General features: G+C 51.1%; 1 protein-coding gene across 1 annotated transcript; it reads left to right on the top strand.

The window, feature by feature from the left end:
• Positions 1–362: 362 nt before the first annotated feature.
• LOC122389087 (RING finger protein 207-like) lies at positions 363–19,518 on the top strand. Its single transcript, XM_043380775.1, has 14 exons — positions 363–403; positions 2,176–2,318; positions 7,635–7,788; positions 7,831–7,960; positions 8,480–8,580; positions 9,247–9,395; positions 11,634–11,740; positions 12,361–12,522; positions 13,500–13,672; positions 15,670–15,861; positions 16,196–16,478; positions 16,967–17,089; positions 17,663–17,838; positions 18,960–19,518. The coding sequence occupies exons 4-14, from the start codon at positions 7,862–7,864 to the stop codon at positions 19,111–19,113; spliced, it is 1,719 nt and encodes a 572-aa protein (XP_043236710.1). The 5' UTR covers positions 363–403; positions 2,176–2,318; positions 7,635–7,788; positions 7,831–7,861; the 3' UTR covers positions 19,114–19,518.
• The last annotated feature ends 465 nt before the right edge of the window (positions 19,519–19,983 follow it).

Here is a 19,983-nt window from a genome sequence, read left to right as displayed (position 1 = left end):
TAATCCGTAGCTGACTATTTTTTGACGTCAGAATGGCTTCTTCTTAGTATTTTCTATTTCAACATACTCGAAGTACACAATTCCTAAACGTCTCTTACACGCTGTTGTTGTCGCAAAATTGCTGCCATTTTTCTGCAATATTTTATTTTGTAAACAAAGTTTAGCAGACGTTTCTTTGAATTTGTGATAAATTATTTATTTTTCACGTTGTTCTTGTTTTGTTCATCAAAATTTTTCTTTATTTGGTCATTGAAAAATAGAGGAATTATAGATGAAAAGAACCGATTAAGATGAGATGAAGGATTAATGAGATGAGTTATGAGTGAAGGTAATTTCTCGCAAAGTCCAAGCAGAGTCTTGACAATTCTCACTGCGAAGCTGCAAAAAACCGTGCAAAAAACATGTAATCGTTTTTTTTTAACGTTTAAAGTCGGAAGGAGATGTATTAGGTCATGTTGTGAGATTTGAATATAAAACAAAGCGAGTTATATTCTAATGGTGATAATTTCCCTTCAAAGCATAGTATTGTCTTTCAGATATGCTTCTGCTGCGCTGTTATTGTATTTTCCATTCTGTATATAACACATATTGTATTTTTTCCAACATTATAGAGTTCAGTGATAAAACATTTTTTCCCAATTTTAATGTCAAAAACCAAAACCGGTGTGGTAATGGTGGGCCGTCTTTCGACAATTTGCATTTGCGCGATAATCTAGTCATTTTCTGGCAGTATTCTTGTGCATTTACGCATTTTTCATACATTATATAGGTACTAGCAAGGAAGGCAGGTATATTTCGTAGCAAGTGTTTCTGATAAAATACTTCTCTTTCTTTTCCTGTCGGCCTAATTGGAATGTCAGGTTTTCAACATAAAATTGTATCATTTTTTACTTCTATAAGTCTGCTTAACCTTTTCCAACTACTAAATGAAGTGAAAGACTTAATGGCCGAGCCAAAATTGAGTGAGAGTGAAAATCCTAAATGAACCTAAAAATGACCAGTCTAAATATGTTCTGACCTTAAAGTAATTGGCCTGCATGTCCGTGGTTTTGTTTGTCTACCCTATGCCTGGGTTACAGCAGAACCCACACAATTTATCAGACCACCAGCGCTGAGGCTGACATGGTCTCTGTCCTGACCACTGCAGACTCATTGAGACCCAAGAGCACACTGAATTACATGATGAAGCTCCAACAATGTTTTTTTTTATTTCCTCATCTATCTCTTCTGCTCCATTATATCTGTCAGCAAGCCAAATCCACTATATGCACTACACTAAATCTGCACTGCACCAAGCCAAATCAACACCCTGTTTACTGTTACACTAAATCTGCACCCCACCAAGCTAAACCCACACCACACCTATTCCACAACAGCCAAGTAAGCCTGCACGTACAAGATCTTGTCAAAGTTGTGATACTTTGCAGACTTATGGTCTAGTAGCTGTGATATTAGGTAGGGTCTAGGGAGGTGTCATTGATGGTATTTTATGTAAGTTCAATCTATCTAGCCTGCAATGCTTCAATTTTACATTTTTTCAATTATATTCCAAGAATTTAAATAGTTAAATATACACTGTGTGGCACAAACTGCCTGTCACTCAACAATGTAGATACCTATCTGTTGTGTGGTCCTTCTGTGCTACCTTGGTTCAAACCATCAAATGAATACAGAAGAGCAAAACCCTTACATTGTAGGTAGGTAGATCAAAATGGGAATATTGTTCTGGCCTGACTGCAAAGCATGTGGCAGCAGAATTAATGATCTGCAGTGAGCACCAGCTAGGATGATGAGTTGGCACCAGACCACACCAGCTGGGCTGCAAAGTTGCACTAGTGAACACCAAAAAGTCATACAAATTTATTTTGAAAAATAAAAATATTTGTTTCTTGCATCATTTTCACCAGCACAATGTTTCAGCACAATGCCTATTTAGGGCTTGCACCACTCCACCCAAAATCAGCATTGCACCAGCCATATCCCCACAGGGCCACACACTAGCTGAGTGCTCACTCCCAGCACCTGCAAGATTAACATTTTGCTGACATTGTCATGTTTTGCTGTCTGGCCCCCTGTTCCTGTGTCTCTAAGGGCCTCAGTTGTCAGATACCATTTATTGTTCTGGCCTTTTGTTTGATTTCCTTAATTGTCTATTGCTGACATTTTCTGTTTCAGATGTTTAATTTGTCTCATTGCTTGTGATGGAATTGATGGACAACTATGAAGTGTCAAGCCTTTGATCACCATGGAAATTGCGGGCCAGTTATGCTTCACTTATGGACTGTAATCGCCACGCCACGCGTGGATTGTCCATGAAGGTAATACATACATACATACATACACATACAAGAATAGGTACATTATTTTTTATTTGTGGACAAACATGTTTCCAGCCACGTTTAACCCTCGCACTTGTAGCTGGCGGGTCGGATGGGCCCCCCCCCCTCGGTTTTTCGCGAATAACTCGCGCAAAAAGCGGCCGATAGCGACGAAAGTTTAATTACTCTCGAGTTGATTGATTTTACACCTACCCTGAAAATTGTATGACCTGGACCCAAATGACCTTTGTCCTGTGACCTCTTTCTTGAGACCACGTTTGGCCGGAATAGCGAATTTTTGCAATTGTAAACGTTCAAACATGTGAAATGATGTTGGTCCCATGCATTGTGGTGGTTTTCGAGGTCACTTGAAAGTTGAAGGTCAGGTCGAGAGCCACTCCCGGTCCTGGTCCCGCTCCCTCTGCTTTTTTATTCCATCTTCCCCTTTTAACGTAACGTAAAACAAATGATCTAGCTCATTGTCAGCTTCTCCTTTCCTCTAGCGATAGCCTTGCGCTAGCAGAGATGCAAAAAAAAATACTAGCTTGAGAATTATTGGATGCCAATACTGTTTTGATTTATTCGCCTAGGCTTCCCTCGAATTTGAGCTACGCTTCAGTTGACGAATTCCGGTAAATATTTAGGCGTTTGATGAGCTCGAGTGACGAGTGTCCACGTAGTGCTAATCTGACTTTGAAAGCATCGCGTACTTTTGCTGCCATGTTTTACGACTCACCGGACTTCCGGCCGCTTGTCGCTGCGTATACGAAGCTTTCAACACCCTCGTGTTAATCAATTTAAACTTCTCTGAAAATGTTATGTCCATGACTCAAATGATTTCTGACCTGTGACCTCTTTCTCGAAATCTGTCAAGCCAGGATGGCGATTAGACCATTTGTTACGAGCGAGCGAGCGCAGCGAGCGAAGCGAAGTCTTTTCAATATAACGGAAAAAATCTCAGTATGATCGGCCCGGCCCGGCCCGGCCTGTAACGCTTTTGAGAGGCTCATATCTCAGCAACCGCTGGACCGATTGACCTGCGGTCTTTTTTGCTGGGTAGCCCCATCCCTTTTACCCCGAAATTGACTACTTTTTACACATCTCAGTGACCGTCGTGGCACGTGCCACGTGAAAAGTCAAGGGTGTTCAAGCTGTTTTGCGAAAGTAGTGATTTTTAGAGGCTCATATCTCAGCAGCTGCTTGGGCGATTGTCTTGCGGTAATTTTTGTAGGGTAGCTGCATCCCTTCTACCAAAGGTCGGATACTCTTGATCTATGTGAGTGACCCCCACTGCACGTGCAAAATACAAAAAGAAGAGGTACCAAATTTGTTCCCATTTCAATAACTCGGTAATTACTGGGGCGATTTCGCTAAAACTTGGCATACAGGTAGGCACCCACCAGGCAATGCATTCCCATCTGTTGCGGTTAGGGTGCTACTGCACGTGCAGGGGGCGCTTCCAGATCTCGAGAACGGCTGGGCCGATTGTGCTCAAATTTGGTACACGGTTGGAGACCGGTTAGTAGGGTGCCGTGCAAAGGTCAGTTTGGACCCCGGTTGCACGTGCGCACGTGCAGAATGTCGCTTCCAGATCTCAGGAACGGCTGGGCCGATTGCGTTCAAATTTGGCACACCGCTAGCGACCGATTAGAAGGGTGCTTTGCACAAGCCCCGTTGTAAGTATCCTCTCGCCCTTACGCACGTGCAGGGCTGGGTGCTTTGCACAAGCCCCGTTGTAAGTATCCTCTCGCCCTTACGCACGTGCAGGGCTCACTATCTCGCCCGCTCGTTCTTCGCCCAAAAGGCGTTTTACTGGTTATAAGAAACCTGCCAACTTGTGAAGTGGTGTTTGTCCCGTGGAGTACAGTACACCTTGGGTGTTAAGGTCGTGTGAAGGTCGGGTCAAGGTCGAATTGACCTCTGCTGACACTGGTTGACTTTTGGGAGCAATTACAACTTCTAAGGATAGTTTTTGAGCCCATGAAACATGTTGCGGTGCTATCACTGTAGATATGAATAAGTACTTATAAACAATATTCTGGTCCCGATTTTCCCGAAATTTGGGTCATTGACCTGACCGGTAAACCAATGATCTAAAACCGTAAAATTGAATGCCGTCGGCTCTCTCTATTCACGAAAGTACGCTCGTTTTTTTTTTTTAGCGAAGCCAGAGCTCAATCAGGGACCGAACGGCTGGGGTCCGCCGTCCGGTCGACCCCCCCCCCCCATCCCCCATGCGTTGGCCGCTGTGAAACACCAACACGGGCGAAGACTAAGGCACGAATTCACTTAGCACTTGATCCAAACGATGTTAGTATTAGTATCATGATCAATATCCTAATCATAGTATTAGGACATGATCAGGGATCGCCGATATAACAAATTTGAGATAGGTACCTACCTACATATTTGGGGGAGCATCATTTCCCGAATACTGAACCGCAGTTTTTAGCTCGAACAAAGAACTTAAGACAAAGTCTGCTTAGAAAGAAGGGGCCGAAATGGGCAGCGGCAACCATTCCCTGCATCAGTGCGTTCCCGAGCCGCGCGTGGTGCGTGACCGGGCGGCGGTGCCGCGCGCGATCGGTAGCTGGCCGCCGTCGGGCCGTCGCGTCGGCTCGGCCTACAGTCGGTTGGTGGATGGCGGCCGGTGATCGGGCCAGTAGTACCCGGCTGGCAGCGCCGGCGGTGGTCGCTCCGACAGAGTTCTGCGGCGTCAGCGGTGGTACGGTGGAAGCTACGGTAGGAGTTACGGTGGGGTTTTGTCATACTGGGCGGTGAGTTAGTAGAGGTGGTGTTGTAAGGTGTATTGTGGACGTCTCAGACTTATTTATGTCGTGTCGTGTAGTATCGTGTAGTCACCATTTGTCACTGGGTGGTCGCCGAGTGCTGAGGGACTTCTTCCGACAGGCTCGGTTGGATACGGGGCTAGTAGTCTGTATTGAACTATGATCTGTTAAATATCTTGACCAACATGTTACTGCACCCATCCAGTTAGTGTGCGACCTTGTGTCCCCCAACTCTGTCTTTATGTCCCGAATCCCGATCATTGCTTCCTGGCCAACGGAGTCCAGTGAGTGTCCCCTCCCGCCACAATCGCGGCTCTTGGCTCCTTGTCCGGCCCCGATCCGCCCACCATTCTGTGTCCCGCCCTATATCCTGGGACGTAAAGGCTGTCCTCCCAAAGAGTGTTCTACTCTGTACTCTACATTTAATTCCGTAGAGTTGTTCGATTGCCTTTTTTTTTTTTGCTTGTGCAATAGGCTGGCCGACAGTCTGGACTGTGAAGCAAACACCTCGGTTTACCCGGGATGAATCAGTCTCTGTGAAACTGACCGTCTCGGATGTCTCGCACTTCGCAGGCAAAGCCGACCGTCTCACTGAACTCTGCAGTCGGCTCTCTGCCAGTTTTGCGGGCCTGCGAGATCGACTTACTAACCGTTTTTGGTTTGTGCTGTCGGTTTAGGCCATTCAATTTATTTAGACCAATTTAGTTATGTGTGATGCTGGTATGTGGTGACGATACTGGACTGAGTTAACCACCAACAGGCAACTGGGCTCATGACATTGGAACGGGAGTGTCCCAGCGGGACATGCCAAGATTGCTTTACTAATAGGACAGGCTGCCCAGCCGCTCAAACGGTCACCTCGGAAGACGTTTCTGCTCCTACTGGGGCCGCCATTCACCAATTGCCTTGTGGGATAACTTTTAGCTCGGATCCAAGATAGGTAATGTGGATGAATTGGTCCTGAATATGTATAAAGAGGACGAATGCCGGCCTGCCCGCCGAACTGCTTGGTTGACCGATCCTGCCATTTAGCTGGCTCGGTAGGGCTGGCTGGCTGGAGGGTCGCCTCACTGAACTGTGTAAGATGGACCGGGCGGCCCGTTTCGCGGGCCTGCGCGGCCGTCTGGCCGGTCTCTCGCCGGCCTGTATGGCCGGCAGTTCGTCACTGTCCGATTGGAGTCGCCAAACCATCAGTTCCCTGCTCCGGGTGAAAAACTCGGGGACATGACGCCATCAATAGTTGGACACCGCGCCGGCCCTGTGCCGGCGGCAGAGTGGCCAGCCTCTGCCAGAACGGTCCCTGATGGACTCATGGGGCGCGAGCTGGCGTCAGCTCACGCCCTGATCAAATAATCGCCCTAGCACACAGAAAGCTCCTCGTAAAACATAACGTTTATCGCACTGCTGCCGGATATACCGTTGCCGTTATAGCGGCGTGGTTGCTGTTCCGTACCCCGCCGTCGCTCCGGCCCGGCTGCGTCTGTGCGGTGCGTGCAGTTGCCACGCTGCGCTGGTAAGCTGCAGATCGTGACTGCGGTACCGGCCGCGTTCGTCCTGCTCGGTATTCTCGACGATCGCCGGTCGGTGCGTCGGCGTGCCTGTCTGTCGGACCGGGCAGGTCCGATCTGCACGGCCCGCTGCTGCCCGATACCACCCCGTCTCGGGGTGTGGGTATCGCCAGCGCCGCGCCTCGGAATGAATCCACCCACGGTGCGGGTCAAATGCCGCCCTATCGTTAAACTTCGGTGCATGACCTTTCCGTCAAAATCAGGATTGAAAATAGCCAAGCCTGAAGTTGTGTTGCCAAGGCCATTATATCGAGTTCGTGACGTTTTGGGCTTTGGCCCAAATGTTGATGCCAAAACCCTGTGCACAGCTATTCTTGAGTGACACGCAGTGGCTACCGATATGTCCGCCCCCTAGCTGGCGCCGGCGCTGTCTCCAAATATCGTATGCTGACGTAGAGACTGATGGGCCATGGCCGACGATCGCCGGCAAATGACACGGTCGGGCAGCGCAACCTTCACTAATTGATGAACACGGACCGGCCTAATGAAGACGAATACGGCGCGGCCTGGCACGACACCCCTGCGCCACTCAGCCGTCCTCTGCCGGTGTCGGCGAGTCAGTCTGTCACCATAGTGCCGCCTGGGGGACAATTGGAGTGTTTGTTTGTGTCTTCACATCAAGCAATTAGTTTTGTTTTCGTTGGAGTCACTGTTGTGCTTTTCATTAACAGAATTAGCACATATTGTGGTCTTGAGCGGACAAGATACAGAATGGGAAGGAATACTGACAACGTTTCCGCGCACATTGAATGTGGAGTTTTATTTTTTATGTACCCCCCCCCCCCACACACACACACACACATACACATGCACATGCTTTTTAGACCTATCCGTTTGTCTTTCTGCTTACAATTGATAATTGCGTCCACACCACTGAGCTGTTTGTCTGTCAGTGTCTGTGTATTTACAACTGACGTATTCCGTCCTCACCGTATGTCTGTCTGTCTGTCTGTCCGCAGAAGGCTGATTGGTGCCGCCGCGTACTGCCGTCACTCTGACAATTCAGAGTCAAACGAGGTGTCGCCCTGAGTGAGCGGAGCTCCCTGTGGGCCCGCCGGAGCTAAACTCTGCTCCTCCGTCCACTGACCTCGCCACAAACCACTGCCGACCTCTCCGGGATCCGTGCGGACCTCTCTAGGAGCCGTACCGACTTCGCCGGGAGCCGTGCGGGCCGCGCGTCGCCGCCATGGCCGGCGGAATTCTGTCGTCGAGCGTGGACGACCTGCTGCCCAGTTCAGTCGACGATTTGTGCCGTAACCCGCTCATATGTCCGCTCTGCAATCAGGTGAGGCGGGGGAGGCAGGGGGTGCCGCCGAGCCAGCGCGGCTGCCGACTGCGAGCCGGTGATATGGTGTATGGGTACCGAGAAGTGGCGGTGAAATATGGGAGGGCGGTGGGATGATGGCTTTCATAACGTGACGTGATCGGAAATGCTACTTTTATTTAGGTTATAACTTTGTACCGCGGGATTGCAAAACACGCCAGCTTATTTGTTGTGCTTTTGATATTTGAACGTACTTTTTGTCATTTGGTATATTTTTCCCGCTAATGTTTGTCATTAGTTATTTTTGACACAAACAATTTACACTTGTAAAGATATTGAATGGCTGGAGTTCCAGCGCTCCAAAAAATGCAATGTCCTTATGCAAGACGGTTCTTCGAGTGAGCTGTAATGGCGACGTCTGTTGTGCCTACTCCCTATGAGTCAGCGGTTATACCTGCCGGTGAACCGCCGCCTACCCATCCCTTACCCCTGTCCCATATCCCATGTCCATCCACTGACCACCGACAACGTCTGCGGCAGGTGTACGAGGAGCCATGTCTGCTGGTGTGTTTCCACTCGTTCTGCGCCAAGTGTCTGCGTGTGCGCGTGGTGGACGGCCGTGTCGCCTGTACCGTCTGCAGGTGAGCGGGCCGTGTGCGAAGGGCGATACCGGTCCGTGTGACACGGAACATTCGGAGATCCAGCATACTATAACGTGTCTCGTACGTATACGGCTGGACATACGGTATGACGTAGCGGTGTACGACATATGAGGTGGATGTATGCGGAGAGGGGATACGGAGTGCAATGCATGCAGAGGGTATGTAACATGTCAGAGACATCATTAGTTATTTGATATGGAACACGTGCGCAGTGCGTTAGCAGTTAGTAATTGTAAGGTAGGGGCGAATCATAATTGTGTGCACAGATAAGCGTAACAGACGCTATCTCAGTTCGCCACTGCCGTAGCCGGGGTACCCGCCCCGTTCTGAGATATCCCTCTTAGGGCCCGGGGCGTCGGGGTCTAACGTCGATAGCTCCGGTCCTACCATCTATGACTGCTCGACTTCCGCGTCATTGTTTGCTGTTTTGGGCGGACGCTATTGTTTTACAGTGAGGCCCGAACGGTCTATCCGGCCCAGCGCCGTCTGCGGACTCGACTCTCCCTCTGTAAAACGGCCATCCCGGTATATAGACGTGTTATAGCCGGGAATGGCCGGGGCTCATGTCGGCAGTTTGCGCTGGGGGCCTGCCGTGGGGGTTCTGAGTTGACCCCTCCCCCTCCCCCCGTCCTCCCGTGGTTGCAGCAAGACGACGGTGCTCAAAGACGGCAACAGCCTGCCGCCGGCCGACGTCCTGCTGCGCTTCCTGGTCGAGTTCTCCACGGAGGCCCGCACTCCGTGCGCTAACTGCGAGACGACCGAGAACATCAGCATGTTCTTCTGCAACACGTGCGGTAGGTGACCGTGGTGCCTCTGACACGGAAGGGAGGGTGGTGAGTTGGGTGTTTGTGGTTACTCCTCTCGGTGTTCATATGGCGTGCACTAGTTAGGCTTTACGATCTCTCCTCACGTGAGAGAAGAAACACTGGGCGTTAGGGTACATGTCTCCGCCCGGAGAAATTATTGTGAACCGCGGTGGTAAGTTCTTTCACTCTGCATTAGCTAGTGCCACGTATACTGTCCCATCGTGTACGGCCATGCGACGGGGCATTGCTCGTATGGCGTGTGTTGCATGTTGTGAGCAGGCAGGTTTATTAGCCGGTCGATACGGGTAGATGCTGGGATTATGGTCCGTACCGGCTTACAGCTGTTTGCGTAAATATTTAACAGTATAAATGGATTTTAACGATGTCCAAAGTATCAACCTAATGGTCCTGCGTTCTGTGCTCATTACTGTCATTTTAAGTTTCATTTACTGATGTCAATATGTGATAGGATGCTCGGAACAACGTTCCGTGAATTTTATTATTACGTTTCGTGGTTTAGTGCTAACTGTTGGGCTGAACGCAGCGGAAAAGTATTCTTTGTTTACAATACTTTAAACATGTTTCAAAGCTATTACTATTCGAGTGATGTCTTCGCTAAACAGAAGAATGTACAAATGCTTCGGTTATTGATCAGCACCACTATTATTATCCCAAGTTTCTTATCTCCGGTCAGCTCTAGCTCCTAGGATTAGGTATTCCATTGAGAAGCGCCGGAACCTGTCGGCCGATTGTCGCTCTCTGCCGCCATGCGCAGTCGATGCTCAGTGGTGCGGCGGTGACTGACCGTCTGTACAGTGCGCAGTCAATGTCCGGCCGTGCCCGGCCGAGCGGTGACTCGCTGCTACCGACAGCTGCGAGCGGGCCGCAGTGAGGCGAATCAGCGGCACCCATTACCGGACCGGTCAGAAATAGAGCCGGACGACGGCGGCGTCCATACACTCCTTTCGTCGCAGTTCTCGTCGCCCACTGGTCCGCACCGCTGCACTGCAGGCCGAGGGACCGACTGCGTATACCGGAGCATTGCCACACAGCGACTCACCGCTTCTCACCAGGTCACCTCAATGCTCATCAGCTTACCTCACCAACTCGTCGTCTCACACTAGCTCAATGCCGTGTCCCGGGTTGAATCTGCAAAGGTGCGGACCAGCGGTGTTGAGACGAGGGCCGGGAGCTGCTCATGTCGGCAGTTTGCACCGGATGCCTGCCGCGGAGGTCCTGACGCCTCCTTCCCCCCCCCCCCCTCGCCCGCTGCTTACAGCAAGACGACTGTACTCTGGTGGGAGTCTGCATGAATATCCTACCATTAGCTCCATCTCTCAATCTGTCCGCTCCACCTCACCCCTTTCGCCTTAGCCACTACTCAGTGCCCTGCCCCATCCCTCACCCTCCCATCCCTTACAAACCAATGCGTCCACGCCCTCACCCCTCCCCTCCCCCACCAACCAATGCCACGCCCTCACCCCTTGCCCTCGCCCCCGTCCCCACTCGTAATGTTCGATCGCGCCCGCGACCACGCGTTGTCGGCTCCATATCACGGACTGGCCCGCCCCCGGGGCTCTAACCCGCCGGAAACCAAGCAATCCGGTGACTGGGAGCTAGTCATTCACTTAGGTTGATAATAGTTGCTCCTAGTGGCTTGCAACTAACTTACTACATAGCTGATAAGAACGGTAGTGATGGCTAGAAACCAGCCCATGTCATGTTTGGGTCCCATTTTATCCGTTGTGGGAGTCCGTCTTATCAGAGACAGGGAATGTCAGCTCCTTGTGCTGCCGAGCTGCCGACTTCCGTAGACCGGAAGCGCCATGTTTCCGTTGCCAGGAGTGTAACTCGCTCGGTCCTCGTTAGTAGTGTCATAGCCGCGACGATCGGTAGATTTATCAGACCTCTCCAGCTTTTCATGAGGTCACTTCTTTCACCAAGCGCACCCAGATATTTGTTCTCGAAAACATGTTCGCTGATCGCGCAGAGCAGGCCATTTCTAGGTTGCTAGTGCAGCCTATGTTGGATTTCAGATGCCTTGAGGAAGGCTTCTGTCGCTCGGACTGATGATTGCTTTATTTTATTTTATGAGTTGTGATGCGCAGCGGGTAAGCAGGTAACCTTGTACTATCCATATGACCAATGAACGGTGTTCCGTGAGTATGGCTCGGACGGCTCGGGCCGCCGCCAGACTGTCTGACCCCGCTCTGTCCACCGTTCCAGGTCAGGCGCTGTGTGAGCGATGTAAGAACGAGACGCACCGCGCCAAGATGTTCTCCATGCACGAGGTGATGTCGCTCTCTGAGCGACTCCGGAAGGCGTGCAAACAGGTCAGTGGCACGTGCCGTGATGCCAGGACGGAGGGGCGGGGACTGAGGGGGAGGGATGGACGCTGGGTGCCGAAGTCCCCCCTTCCCCCTGGGTGGTGGTTATTTGAATGGTACACCGTCATATATATAGTTCTGAGTTTGGTTACTTTTGCGTGGTTCACTCGCATAAGAAAACTGGAGAGGGAATTACGATGAAACTAACTAGCCTGGGGCCGTATTCACGTCGACTTCGTAAGTCGATTTTCTTTCGTAAGTATAATTTGGTATTCACGTCGACACTTCTTAAGTTTTTATCGACGGAGTTCACGTGAATAAAAAAATTTACTTAAGAAGTAGGTCAAACTTAAGAGAATTCTTACGAAAATGATCGACGTGAATACGGCCCCTGGTCTTTCGGTGTCTTTCGGCCCCTGGTCTTTCGGTGTTGTTGATACTGCATATTGTAATAAAAAATGCATTACATGGCAGTTTTGGAATTGTTTACATGACATGATTACATTACGCTGCAATACATTACATTATTACATGGCTGGTTACATGAATGAGTTAATGAATGGTTGTAGGCATGAATGAATGGATTATTTGATAAATGAACGCCTGTCTGTCGGCGCCGCCTCTAGTGTCCTGTGCACAACGAGCCGCACATCATGTTCAGCACGGACAAGAAGGAGCTGCTGTGTATCAACTGTTTCCGCGAGTACAGCGCCGAGTCGAAGCTGCACTGCGTCGACCTGGACACGGCCTACACGGACGGTGTGCGTCGACTGGAACGGACTGTCGTGGTGAGTGAGGGACGGGGGGTCGGTGACGGGGCGTGTGTCGAGTGGTGTGGGGCTGGGCGAACTCTTTGGAGGGATGACTGGGTTGGAACTTGGTGTAAATGGACATTGGTTCTGGTTGTCTGCAGGCCACTGTTTGATGTACAGTGTTGTGTCGTGCCGTAGATGATCAATGTGATGAACGCCAACAGTACAGCACATGTCCGGCCGCATTTGCGCACAGAGGCGACACGTCGCACCACTCTTTTAACAGTTTTTTTTTCTTCAACCGTGTTCTTTGTTCAGAGGATGATTTCGTTGGATGACTAAACTAACATTTTTCATGAATAATTACCTCTTATGATCTTTATGTCTCACCCGTTCTACTATTAAAAATTGGGGTTAGTGCCGGATTACGAGAACTGAAAACGATTTGCACAGCTGAAGATTTCCATTAGTCCTGACGAATTGTTTCAGTTTCACTTGAATTCGTTTGTATTCCAAAAGTGATGATATATCGGTCGGAACTGTTAGGATTCGTAGCATCCTATTCCTCGATGCATTTTAGGCCGTTACTCGGGGTGACGACTTGCCCTTCCAGGCACGGAGGCACCATCTTCCCTTGCTAGAATGGATGAGAGCAGCTTATGATTCACTGGATTTTTACGCATCAAAGCGATGACATTGTCCATCGTTACGTATATCTGTTTGCGTTGATACACCATCCGCTTCCAGGGTCCTGCCTCTCGTTGTCCCGACATTTCCCACATCCGAGCCGAGATCGATGCCTTTGATCTGGGCACATGAGCTTTAAATGGCCGATCTATGCTACCGATAATCCAGCCGGCCGTCAACCCAGTATGGTTTTGTTGCAGCGGTAATAACACCGCTGTCTCCGTATCCATATCCAGCTGATGTGTGTCTCCGTACACGTGTATCTCCGTATCTCCGCGTGCTCCGACCATAACCGCTGGGTGCACGTCGCCCGTCACGGTGCACAGAGTATCCGCGAGCTGCAGAACTCTGTCCGTGACGGGATCATTCTGTACCGGGCGCTGCTGGACGAGGTGCGACACAACATGGAGGCAGAGAAGACGGCCGTCACCACCTTCTGTCGTCAGCTGCACGAGACCGTCAGTCAGCTGCAGAGCCGCCTCCTCAGCGACGTCGAGGGGTACGCTGCGGCACGGGTGTACGACACGGCACGGCACGGGTGTACGCCATGTCACGGGGGAGCGGGCGCATGGGGTACCGGCAGGCTCTTGACTGGACAGGCGATATTCTGGGAGAAATGGACAGCGACCCGTCTGGAGATGCACATCACGCACGGATGTGTTCGGTGTTTAGTGGCGAGGTGCACGGTTATGTTGCAGTCTGATGCTACGTTACCGTCCGTGCTCAGGTGCACTGATGTTCATCGTCCATTGCACGCGTCAATCAGTGAGCATTGCCTCCTCTTGCACTGCAAGGTGGTCTTATGTTGTTTTTTATCCGTACGTTTGCGCGACATTTTAATATTCTATACATGTTCTATATACATGTTCTGCATTAGAACCCTCCTCGTTGCATGAATTTCTGCCCAGGTCAAGCCATATGGTTCGTCTCTCTTGCTGATGTTCTTGCTCATATCTTTCCACGCCACAATTTGTACATCCTCTTCGATATTGAGTTACATGTTTAAGAAACCGTAGTATTTGTTCTTTTTACCCATGACTTTGTCGTTTATGTTTTATTACTTCGGTTTGGCGGCGCGGTTCTATTGCACTCATATTTTCGTTAACTATATCTTTGAAAAGACATGACAACAGTGCTAAAAGTGCTTGTTATTTATGTGGCGTACACTTTAAGCACCTTATTTTACCGTGTTTATGTCTTGGTTTATGTCATGATTTTGGCGAGGCATGGCTGTTCGGATTTTCTCTTTGTCATGTTCCGTTGTGTTCGAGCACGGTTGTTTTTCATCTCGGCGTCGTAATTCATGATTGTCGAGGCGTCGACTTTACGAGGTGATGCATGCCGCCATAAATGTCACTTCACGCGATCAATGGTCCTGGCTAAGCTATGAGCTGAACTGTGAGCTATGAGCCAAGTTCTGAGCTGTGAGCTGAGCTAACTTGAGCTGTGAAGCAGTTGCTGGGGTCGCTCACCAAACGTCGTGTCCAATTATGTGGACAGTAGTATCTAAACCTTTCTAATCGGATGTTCGCATTACGCATGTTACCTTTATCGATGTTTGAGGGCCGTCCTTCAAGATGTGAATGTACTTTTCATGTCTGTGATTTCCGTCTGGTTTCATCAATTAGCCTTTATTTGTTTTTTAGCCTTTTGGGCCAATTATGGAATGAGAGCCCTTCGTTTTTAGCATCTCCATTCTCCATTTAGTCTTTGTTTCTATGCGTTTGATGATTTCACGTTTTTGCTTTCTTGCTCTTATTTTATGCTATGCATTTTCAGGAAAAAGTTATCGTGACTCCTAAAACGCGAAACGGTTCCCTTGCCGTGCATCGGATGCTTGCCATGCGACAAATTTCCTTACGTGCTAGGTCTTTTCCACATGTGGCATTATGTTTGAAAGAGTGAAATGTTTTCATTATGTAACCAACCACCAAGACATTGTTTCTTGGACTTCAATATTGTTGTTTTCCTCACGCTTTATTTCCATTCTCGAATGCCTGCGGCTTGCATGGCTCATTTTCATGCTGTCGCTAAAGATTAATTGTGGTTTAATGCTGTGCAACAGGTGTTAAATTTTATTAGTATTCGTCCTTGTGGAGCCACCTAGCAAGGCCGACTGATGCAAATGCAAGTGCTGCACGTGCCGTTCTTTCGTGTTAGCATGTAACGATCGTGGTGCGGTATTTGAGTCGCGCCTCTCTTGGTGCGTGCTCGTGCACTGGCGTTTTTGCTCTAGCAGGTCACTCTCCACCATTATTTTTAGGGGAATCTTCACAAATAAATTTACGTCTGGTTGTCATACTGTAACGAATCGTTATTCTAATATCGTTTCAACTCTCTCCCAGAGTGATGATTTTCCGATAATGATGACGGTGTTTTTCCATGGTTACAGAGATCACGCCCATTCTTTGCTGGTCCTCCGATGCAATGCCTGTAACCCCGCGGTGGTCTACTCCGGCCCTCCGTACCTCTGACCGCCCCGGTCCGCACCCTCAGGCAGTACACGCAGAAGACGTGCACCTTTCAGCAGCAGCTGTGTGACCTCTGCTCGCTGCTGCCCGTGCTGCACGTCCACCTGAGCATGTGCACCACGTTCACCCACTCGGCCAACAAGACCGAGTTCCTGGACCTCAGCTACTCGCTGATGGGGCGGCTCTCGAACATCGCGCACATCGGGGTGCCGCTGAGGTCAGTATTTACTGCCCCCCCCCCCTCCCTTCCACTCCAACCGGGCAGGGGGCACTGCGTCCTGAAACGGCGTCAATAGGCGCTACTGCACTGAGGGAACAAAGCAGACATAACCCGGTTAATGGAGGGCTTACAGTGAGTGTTTAGGTATCGCTTATATTGTTTATTTCTGACATATCCGTGCCGCGTAATAGGATTAGCTATGTTATCATTCTATTTGTTGTTAATGGATTATATCGACCCGTCTCTTGTCCCCCACATCCCACAGTGACCCCACATGTATGTCGAAGGCCGCCACTTACCGCCGTTTTGTGTCACGGTCCTTTGCCCTCAGGCCGAGTCAGACCAGCCAAGTGAAGACCAACTACCGTCGTGAGGTGTGTCAGGCTCTGGACCCTCTGCTGTGCCCGCCGGCGGCTGCCACGCCGGAGCCGGGCGGCCGGCTGGTGCCGGTGGCGGCGCGGCGCGCGCACACGGCCAACCGGCTGCGGCTGCTGGACTCGAGCGGCCCGTTCGCCGACCACTGCCGTGCCATCGAGACCCGGCTCCAGGAGATCACCGGACGGTACCGGCAGCTGCGCGAGATGTCCCCCGACCGCGCCGAGGTCGCCTGCCAGGTGAGGAGACAGTGCCGAGGTCGCCTGCCAGGTGAGCGGGTGGAAGGGCTGGGGTCGCCTGTTATGTGAGGGGGCGGCAGTGCCGACTAGGTCGGCTGTGTTGGCGGGAACGTGGTGGTCTGTTGGGGGAGCAGCTGTCATTGGGTCCGGAAAGGTCTGTCACGTGATCTGCCGTCGGTCAGTGTGGAAGTCTTGTCTGGTGAGCTGTCACGGGGTTTTTTAGTTCTACGTAACCAGATGAGCTGTCAACGCCTAGGGTGGCCTGTCACTGGTGAGCTGTCAGCAATGGGTTTTAACAGGCTCGGCTTTACGCCATGAAATGTGATGATCGTTCTTATAATGGCGTGCGTTATCTGTAATGCTTATACCAGTAACCGTACTGGCTGGGCATAAGAGTAAAGTAATGCAGCGTATGAACTAACACCAAGATAATTACAATGGATGGTAACCGCAGCAAACGCTGACTATTTGTACGTTTCCCCTATGAGGTGGTAGACGGCGACATCGTCTCGCTGGCCTGCGAGGTGGAGGAGGCTCGCCTGCGTCTCCAGCACCGCTGGGACGAGGTCAGCACGCGGCTACAGATGGAGCGAGACGTGTTCTCTGCTCAGGTGAGGGATCGCTGCTAGGTGTCTGTAGCGCCTTACTATTGACACGCTGTCCTGTAGAGTATTAGATTATGAAATAGTTTATTGACACTGCAGAACATACCAAAGCACTGATATAAGGGTGGGTGCCACTCAGCACTAGTGGTCTTCGGTCGGGTCTGTCAGCTACCAATGTAAAGTCATTTGTCATAGTTGATTGCTGATAGGTTATCTCGCTGAGACCACGACATAAAGCTTGACGGCCTTTCAATAGGTTACTTAGTCAAAGTCTTGTCCGTTTGCTGGCCAGCTCTCGGCCGGGCCAGACATCTGAAATCACCACCTATCTATCTGATACTATCCTGCCTACAGTTCCCTAACCTTTTATGCCCTCTCTCCTGCTCTGCTATGTCCTGTCTTGCCTGCCCCTGTCATGGCGCTGTTCTGCTCTGCCGCCCCGCCCTGCACTGTCCTGTCCTGTCATGTACTGTACTGTGCTGACCTGCCCTTACCTGATTTGTCTAGTCCTGTCCTGTTCTTCCTTGCCTCGGCCGCCGTCTGTACTCCCCACTGACCTCCCTCTCCCGTCTCGGACAGGTGTCGGACCTTCAGCAGCTGCGCGCCGACCTCAACCGGTTCACGATCGCCATCAAACAGCAGACAGGTGACCGTCCCAACTCGTCCGACACGCTGACTAATTCTCACGGAGCCGCCGGCACTGCAGCTGCCGCCGCCGCGGCCTGCAAGAAACAGCGTGCTACCAGCAGGGAGAGGTGGGTACTCTGGGGAGGCAGGGGGTATGGAGGGAAAACCGCCGGTCGGCACCCGGAGGAGAAGGAAGCGCACTGGTGGATGTCGCCGTGTGTGGTCTCAAAGTATCGCTACTCGAAAGTATCGCTATCGCTCCCTGCTTTGAGAGGGTTGACCGCCTGGCCGGCCCATGAAACCGTGAAAACGGTACGGGCCGGCCAGGCGGCTAACTTTCAAAAGCTAAGGGCTCTCAAACCAGGGAGTGATAACGGTACTTTCTAGCTGTAGCAACACTTTCAAGAGAGGCTATAGTATACAACCAAGTTTCAGTAAGGCTCACTGTCAAAATAATGTTTTTATTTCCATGTTTTGTCGTATAGTTCTATGGTTAATATTTTTTTGGAGGATACTTTCGAATACTTGTTGGAAAGTCATGGTGAGTTTCAATAGCCCAAAGTGAACCTAATCATGCGCGCTTTTAAGGTTCTCCAAGCCATGACTCATTTCCGATGTCTTTATCGGGATAATAAACCGTTAATTAGTCTGCAATGCTCGGGGCCTGGTGGGCTCAGCTGACAGCTCCCCTCCCTGTTGCTCCCCATTAACGTTCCAGCCGCTATATCCCGCTTTACGCCGTGCTAAATATCGACCCTGCTCGGCCCAATGAGCTGCTATGCCGGTATTCACGAGTGACCTGTCGGAGGGGCGGTGCCGGCGCACCCCTGCCTGCCACCTGCCGCGGCCCGTTTACGGCCGGTGGGGTGGCGGGTGGTGGGTACTCTGTGCCGTCATACCCCGTCTGTCTACGGCCAGATACGGCCCCGAGCAGGTGGTCCCACTGTCTAACGCCGATATACAGTGGTCAGCTCTGCCCCTGCGGCTCCCTGTTGCAGCAGTGTCACGGAGAGATCTAAAACTGGCCGGTCATTGGTGACTAGATATTGGCAGCATCTTTGTAACATGAGTTTGGGCTTATCTTAGGCGTATGCAGGCCGACTGTCGTATAGAAATTTGTCATTTTTGTGTGTTAGACAGTGCTCCCTCCCCCCTCACACCCACCATACAGTATTCGTGAGGTTAGGAAGTCACGCTGTGTCTGAATGCCAGACGCCACGTCTGACTCTGTCTCGTCCTCCCTGTCCAGGCCCGAGGTGCCACCGCGGGTGGATTCGCTGCCCTGCCAGCCGCCGGCGTCCGGTCAGCGCTCCGGAGACGAGTCGGCAGCCTCGGCCGGCACCGGCGCCGGCCAGCCCGACCTGCACTGGCACCAGCAAGGTGGGCCGGGCGTCGGTGTGTGACCCTCGGGGGGCGCGGCCGGCGGCCGGGCTGCGTCCCGGCCGCCGCCCGCCGCCCCCGCCCCCGCCGCGGCCGCGCCCTGGACGCTCTCCCCGTGCTGTGCCTCCCGGCCCCGGGTGTGCGACTCTGACGAGCTCTGACAGGCGCCGGCGCCGCCCGGCCCGCACCACCCCGTGTACAGGACGCATGCGTGGCCGCTCGGTGGCCGCTCCGTGGTAGTGAGAGGCTGCTCGGTCCGATCGGGGAGCCGGCGACGGTTGTGACGGTGGTTTCAAAGTTCAGATTCCTTCACATCGAACGGCGGACAGCTCTTCAGAGATTGTTCGCTACTTTGATGTTCTGTTGTTGTTGTGTGCTGCTTTTGATGATTGCTTGCTGCTCGATAATAAAGTGCTTGCCTTACGTTGTGGAATGTTTGTAGCATGACAAACGAGGATAAACGTTAGAGCACGCTCTAATAGTAATTACGGCAGTGAATGAACTCAAACGATTTTTACCCTAACTCAAGAAACATCCATGTGACGTATCAGTAGAATTTTTCCTTGTGGCTGCATGCTAAACCTCTAACTAAAGAATACGCTATGATAAGGGTCTTCGTCTGATGATATTTGGTTGCTAACATTTATCAGCAATGATTATCAATCGCACAACATAATTTTAGACTAATGATGCAATAGTGAAGAATCTATCAGCAATGAAAAAGCATTCATTACTTTAATCGCGACATGGTCGCTCAATTATTCTCTGATGTGAAGTGCGTGCGGTGCACTCAGCCCTAGTGGGGTGCGATGTGGCCGGCGCTATGCGCCCCGTGCGGCTGCAGCAGCTCTAGGGCCGTGTCCCTCTGTCGACAGCGGGCGGAGACGGCGCCC

This window comes from Amphibalanus amphitrite, unplaced genomic scaffold, assembly GCF_019059575.1.
Source record: "Amphibalanus amphitrite isolate SeventyFive unplaced genomic scaffold, NRLGWU_Aamphi_draft 000343F_arrow, whole genome shotgun sequence".
NCBI lineage: Eukaryota > Metazoa > Arthropoda > Thecostraca > Balanomorpha > Balanidae > Amphibalanus > Amphibalanus amphitrite.
The sequence above is the reverse complement of the archived record's forward strand: the minus strand, read 5'-3'. Positions and strand labels throughout refer to the sequence as shown.

Coding starts and splice junctions, on each gene's coding strand:
- LOC122389087 (XM_043380775.1), top strand. CDS start 7,862: ATGGCCGGCGGAATTCTGTCGTCGAGCGTGGACGACCTGCTGCCCAGT. Junction 11,741..12,360: donor TCCGGAAGGCGTGCAAACAG/GTCAGTGGCACG, acceptor CGCCGCCTCTAG/TGTCCTGTGCACAACGAGCC. Junction 16,479..16,966: donor GCGCCGAGGTCGCCTGCCAG/GTGAGGAGACAG, acceptor TTCCCCTATGAG/GTGGTAGACGGCGACATCGT.